Raw genomic sequence first — 6,866 nt, forward strand, 5'->3', positions numbered from 1 at the left:
GTGCAGTGATGGTTGGTGAAGTACTGAGGTTCCAGCTAGTTCTGATAAATTTTAAGCCTCCAAATGTCTGCATTTAGGAGACTTTATTAATTATCTATCATCATTTTAATGAATCACTCATTTTAACTAAAGATCTTAAAATCAAAATTTATAGTAGGATTAAAAACATTTTTTTAAAGTACCATTATTTGAAGCTGTTTTGAGAAACAAGTAAAAATGTTCTGTAGTAAAAATTTCAAAATACAAGCATGTGCATGTATCATTTGCCTTTTAAAATATTGCAAGGCTTTTTTGCCTTTTTGTTTTAATATGAAACTTTAGAAGAATATTCAACTTGCAAGTTTGGAGGAAAAATGAGAACTATTTACTATGAATCGAGTTGTAAGATGTTTAGAAAGGAGCAAATGTATAGACATGATTTCGTGGGAAAGCAAACTATATTCCTTATATGGGAAACTAACAGATTGTTTCTTTGCAATACTATCCCATTTTGGGTATTTGACAGACAGTCAGATTTTACAGTACAGGGTTTTCCTAGACCTTTCATGCCGTAGCTAGGACACTAGCTTCAGTACTATTCAATAAAGACTAAAGTGACCCAGTAAGATGTAGGAAATAAAGTGGGAAGGCTCTAGAATATAAGGCCTTAGCCAAATGAGAGAACTTAGGACGAGAGTTTAAAGGTGAGTGGCTTTAAATATAGAAATGTGTCATACTAAGTTCTGATTGTTTTTATCTGCCTAAATCTTTCCGAAAGGTCTCAATTAAATTTGTCTTATCCTCCTTTCCTCCCCCCCTCCCTCTCCACCCCTTCCCCCATTTTTAAACACAGATCAAGTATGGCACTTCCTTGGCAAGTGATGAGAACATTTGAAGTTCTGCCATCAGGATTCCAGTCTCTAAAAACTCCAAGACTCCATCTCCCCCAAGTGCTAGAAACAAGCAGATCTATGAGAATTTGCTAACTTCCTTTTGAAACTTTTTTTTTTTTTTCAAACCTTTTGGGATATGCACAGTGTAAATAAACCTTTAAATTTTTGAACTAGCCTCCTTTGGATATTTATTGATGTGAAAAGATGTTATTGAATTTCATAGCAAAAATTTAGAAGCATTGAGTTTCACCAGTTCCAATTTGCATGCCTGAAGGAACCCAATGATTTTATTACCTTTTTTTTTTTTTTTTTTTGCGGTACGCGGGCCTCTCACCGTTGTGGCCTCTCCCGTTGCGGAGCACAGGCTCCGGACGCGCAGGCTCAGCGGCCATGGCTCGCGGGCCCAGCCGCTCCGCGGCATGTGGGATCCTCCCGGACCGGGACACGAACCCGTGTCCCCTGCATCGGCAGGCGGACTCTCAACCACTGCGCCACCAGGGAAGCCCTATTAACTTTTATTTCTGTGAGTTAATATAAAAATGATAAATTTAGTAAGTTAATAAGATTTTTATAGATATTATTGCTCTCATTTTCATACCATAGTATGTTTTTTGAGTCCATTGCTGGTGGAGACTTCATTTAGCCAACCTTTGTCCTCTTAATAGTCCTGTGTAAATGCGTTTACATTTATTCAGGCTCTTTCCTACCATTTATTTTGTAGGTCCTAAACTCCATTTGATTCTCATCAGGTCCTCTTAGTTTTACTTCTCATCTCTATGGTGATCACTCCCAAGTCTACATAAGAAGCCCAGGTCTCTCTCTTGGGGTCTGTCTAGCGGACATCTCTTTAAATGCCTTGGATCCCTCTTGTCCAGAACTGAACTGATTATCTTCCCTTTTTCTTGAACAACAGAGTTAACATTCTCCTAGTTCCCCTGTCAGACCCTTGAAACCATGTTGAATCTCCCTTTTCCTCTCTTTACTCATGAAGGTCATCTAAATGTTTCTTGGCCCCCTCCATTCCTTTGCACCCTTATTATGCAGGTTTTCCCCCTTATTTCTCCCAGACTCTTGTAACAGCCTCCTAGCTCTTCTCCGTGCCTCCAGATCCGTCCCTCTGCCTCGTTCCCATTGCTCCAGCCCAATTTCATGCCCTCTTGCCTCCTAACCAAGTTGATATCCTACCTCTGGCTTTCCTTCCTGCACATCATCTTCCACATTTCCAAATGGTTATGTTCCTAAAGCGTGGATAGTGCCTTGTTAGATTTTTCTCAAAATGCCTTCAATGGCCTTTCATGTTCTTGAGAACAGAAATCAGGAATGCCATCTTTCAGCCATATCATGTTACCCCTTCTCCAAGCACATCTTGTGTTTTTCACATTCCCAGTACTGTGCTTCTGTGGCCAGTTCTGTTCATATTTTTTTTCTCCCCTTTTCTTTCTATTATCATTGTGAACACATTGCATTTACATAATATGTTTTGCGGTTTACAAAGCACTGCTATAATAGCATTTCTTGAGCATCTGTTGCATGTTGGGCAGTGTTTTAGACGTCGTGCATGCATATACCCTATAAGGTGGAAATTGCCCACTTCACGTTGAGGTTCCGAGAAGTTTAATAACTTGCCAGAGGTCACAGAGATAGTAAGTTTCAGAGCCAGAATTATGACTCGTGACTACATGGCTCTAAATGCTATGGTTTTTTCACCCTGCTATGCATGCTGCTTCCCTCCTACAGCCACCTTGTGATGTGGGCAAAGCTCAGAGCATGCCTATTTTACAGATGAGGAAACAGGCACAGAGTTTGTCATTAGCCCAAGTGAAATAGTAATGTTCACTTGAGATGTCTTTGGGAATGTGTGAACCTCTTTGAGGGACATCAAAGAATGTAAGGAGAGAATCTATTTTTAATTTTATATATTGATAGCTTAAGCTGTGAAAATAATAAAACTTATAGCAAGATATAAAATAGAGAACAACTATTATTTCAATTCCGTTGGCCCTTGAACAACGTGGGTTTGAACTGTGTGGGTCCATTTATATGCAGGCTTTTGTCAATGATAAATACTGCAGCACTGCACGATCTGCTCTGCTACTTGGTTTAATGCGTGGATGCGAACCCCAGGTACAGAGGAACCGCATATACAGAGGACGAACTGTAAGTCATACACAAATTTTCGAGTTTGGGGAGGGTCTGCACTAAACAATAAGCAGATTATCAAAGGATGGCTTAACGGTTTATGGCATGTGGCGTATTAATCTCCTGTGAGTTGGAGAAGAAGCCATGTCTGGTGGGCCTCGTGTGGGGTAACTCACACCTGGTAGATGGCTCCCCTCCTCCTAGCGGTCAGTGATACTTAGATGCTACCTAGTTAGTGAGCCTTGCTCACTACGGTACAGTTAGTCACAGTTGTCTTCATAGTATATGATTTTACATAGTTATAATCTTAAATACATCATTTTGAATTTTAACTCATAAGCATCTTTCTACATTGCTACGTAGTCATCAGTATTATTATGGTGACAATTATATTTCAGGGCTTCCCTGGTGGCTCAGTGGTTGAGAGTCCGCCTGCCGATGCAGGGGACACGGGTTCGTTCCCCAGTCCGGGAAGATCCCACATGCCGCGGAGCGGCTGGGCCCGTGAGCCATGGCCGCTGAGCCTGTGCGTCCGGAGCCTGTGCTCCGCAACGGGAGAGGCCACAGCGGTGAGAGGCCCGCGTATCGCAAAACAAAAACAAAAACAGTTATATTTCAGCATCTATTTCATAATTGTTTCAGAATGTCTTCCAGACTAGCTAATCTGATCTTTGCTAGCTCATTCCCATGGAACAATTAACTGGAACACATACTTACAAAGGAAAAATCCTGCGAAAGAATAAAAATGAATCTTTGTTAAAAATCGCCTAAAACAAATTAGGAAACCAAAAGTGATCCGTGGATGGGATTTTAGGTAACACCCACAGCACAGCTAGGTCCCATGGATATGAAAAATCAAAGGGGTAGACTGTCCAAGATTTATTTTTTCTCAAATGTCCTGTCTGAAATTTTTGTGAGCTTTTCTTTATTTTTCACATACAGACCAAATCATTTCTTACATGATAACATTTAGTATGACTCCGTTGTTGTGCAGAAGAAACACACTGAATTTCATAAAGTGCAGTTCTCCATCAAGGACTACATGCATTTTTAGCAGTCTGTGTCCTCACTAATAGCAACATTTGATGATTTATTCCCAGGAGGGGGCTCACTGCCTTGTCATGACTAAAGGTGTTTCTTGTGACTGCTGCTTAATCTTTATTACTTACTGCTTTATTATACAGTGGGTCACATCTTTAAGTCCTGGGTCAGGTATGTTCTTTTCATCCTTCTTTCTATATTCTGTCCAAGGTGATATCAGTGTTTGCCGGTGGGGTCTATGAAACACCTGCTCCAGAATCACTTAGAATGCTTCTTAAAATACAGATTTTCTGGCTTTCCCTAAAATCTACTAACTCAGAATTTCCGGGGTTGGGGCCATAAACTTGTTTTCCTCCCACCCCCATGAAGTTTTAAAACCATTGGTTTAGATAGTTGAGGGGTAGATCCAATTGAGAATTTCTTCATGTTAATATTCTGTTTGAGGTTATCTTCCCCCTTAAAAGAGAAGAAAAAAAACCAGATGTCTGCCTTTGTAGTGGACTTGTATATAATATTATCACTACTTCCTGTTAGAAAAAAAATGAAAGGCAATAAAAGTTATATGAAGTTTAGTGTTAAATATTAAAAGTGTTCTTCTGCATTTCAAATCAGAGAAAAATTTACACCTGATGAGAATCACTTGTGATTTCTAAGTTATCAAACTTACTAGGTAAAGTGAGCCCATAATAATTGGTCACCCCCGCAGACCCACCCCTGGCTTCTGTCTTCCTAAGGCACCTTGAGAGAGAAGTGGCTGCTTCTCACGCGACAGCCTCGAGGTGTCGAAACAATGAAGAGATGGCTCTACTCCGACGGGGTGGGGAAGACAGCAGTGAAAGCAGAAGATGGAAGAGCTCTGAGGAACGTGTGAGCCCTTGTCACGCACAGGCCAGGGTCTCTGTGGCTGACCTGACATTTACCCTACTTAGATCACCTGTTGGGAACAAACTCCACTTCACAGATCATTCCCCACCTAAAAAGGAGCCAGGAACCCAGTGCAGCCAGGACAGAGGCATAAGCTCTTCTTTCCTTCAGTCAAAAAATATTCATTGAGCTCTCTTATGTCAGGCCAAACAATGCAGCTGTCAGTCCTTTCCCGAAGACCAGGACTCTCAAGGTATCCTGGTACCCCAAGAGGGAAGCTGCCGGTACTTCATCTTCTCTGTTCAGATTCCCCAATGCAGAAAGGGGTCTTTCCCCTTTTTAAAGTACCTGGTTGCAAAGGGTTGAATCACGCAGAAAGATTAAGAGGTTTGATTACATCAGTCTAGAATGCATTCCATTACCATGATTTTAATCAACCAACCCTCTGTTTTTAGACATGCTTCCTCCTTTTTGCTATTTTAAACTTCATTCATTCAACAGTTATTTACTGACTGCCTGTGTGTAAGTGCCAGGTACTAGTCCAAGTTTTTAGGATACATCATTGCAAAACTGACAAAAATCCCTGCCCTTGTGGACCTCGTATTTTGTGTGGGGAAGACAGATCATAGACATTGTAAGTAATTTCTATAGTACGTAGGAGAGAGAGCAGGGAAAGGGGAAATCAGCAATCCCGCTTTTATTCAGGGGTAGGAATGTGAATTGGAGTTTTAAACTGTGTAGGTCAAGACAGGCCTCTTGGGAAGATGACAGCTGGGCAAAAGGTTGAGAGAAGCAGAGTGGGACCTCGTGGGTCTCTGGGGGAAGAGAACTGAGGCAAAGGAAATACTCAGAACAAAGGCCCTAAGGTAGGAGTATGACCAGTTTGGAGGAACAGTAAGGAGCCTGTGTGGCTGGAGGGGAAAGAGCGAAAGAAGCGTGACAGAGATGAGGTCCCAGAGGCAGAAGGGAGGGCATAGGTGGCCTTGTCAGCCAACCTAAGGCTTGGCCTTATACCTTGATCAAGTGAGGGTATAAGGGAGGGTGCTGAGCAGAGGGCTGCGGTGATGAAAATAGATTGTGCTGGGGCTGAGTGTGCGGGGGGACAGTGTAGGGCAAGGATGGAAACAGGAAGATTCCTTATGAGGTTTCTACAGTAATCAGATAAACTGTCAGAGTTTTTCCTTCTTTGAGATCATTTTCTCAGTATAAATTCCATAAGAGGGCATCACAGAATAAGAACATTTTATGGCCAAATAAATTCCAATTATATTGCCACCCGTAATATGTGAGACTTTTAGTTTCTTCTTTCCTATCCTTCCTAGGATAGGATATTTTGTTGTTGTTATTACTATAATAGTTAATTATATATATACATAACAGTTAATTGTATTATTAACGGTTTCCCTACATTTTTACTAGTTATAGTGTCTTTTATGAATGTTCTGTTTATTTTCTTTGCCTATTTATCTACTGGATCTTGATGTTTTTATCAATTTATATAATATACTTATTTTCAGATGCAAAATTTGGATCCTGGAGGCTGGATCCAAGTTTAAAGAGATTAGCCCACATTCAAAAATCTAAACCTGGGCCCTAAAAATATTCACGCAGAGCTAACCAGGGATGCATGGGGTAGTTCTACTAATTTTCCTGGTTTGAGGCAGGACTAGCTATAGGACTATCCTTGTTATGCTCCCTTATTACTGCTTCCTGTTCTCTGTTAAAAGTAGAAAATGACAGATACATTTTTTAAAGTTAACACCTTAAATGAAAAATGGATAAAATAGTACAACCAGTACAGTTTTAAAAGAAATCATGGAAGAATGCCAAACAATGAGTTTATCCAATTAAAGCGGCTAAAACTGGATGGTAGACGTGCGTCTGTGGTCCTTGACTAGGAGGATTCAGCAGTTGGCAAGATCAGGGATTACCATCCTAAAGCAAGGGTTC

At 40.8% G+C, this 6,866-nt stretch overlaps 1 protein-coding gene across 3 annotated transcripts in view; it reads left to right on the forward strand.

The window, feature by feature from the left end:
- Nucleotides 1-1,047, forward strand: part of PPA2 (inorganic pyrophosphatase 2) — an 83,983-nt gene extending 82,936 nt beyond the window's left edge. For all 3 annotated transcript variants that reach the window (XM_089911609.1, XM_022567068.3, XM_089911610.1), the window contains one exon: nucleotides 833-1,047. In XM_089911609.1, coding sequence (XP_089767735.1) covers nucleotides 833-861 — 29 coding nt within the window. In that variant the 3' untranslated portion in view covers nucleotides 862-1,047. The remainder of the gene's footprint in view (nucleotides 1-832) is intronic.
- Nucleotides 1,048-6,866: the final 5,819 nt, after the last annotated feature.

The sequence above is a fragment of the Delphinapterus leucas genome, chromosome 5 (assembly GCF_059928025.1).
Source record: "Delphinapterus leucas isolate spDelLeu-1000000601 "Yukka" chromosome 5, BTC_Dleu_Yukka2, whole genome shotgun sequence".
In the NCBI taxonomy this organism is placed as follows: Eukaryota; Metazoa; Chordata; class Mammalia; order Artiodactyla; family Monodontidae; genus Delphinapterus; species Delphinapterus leucas.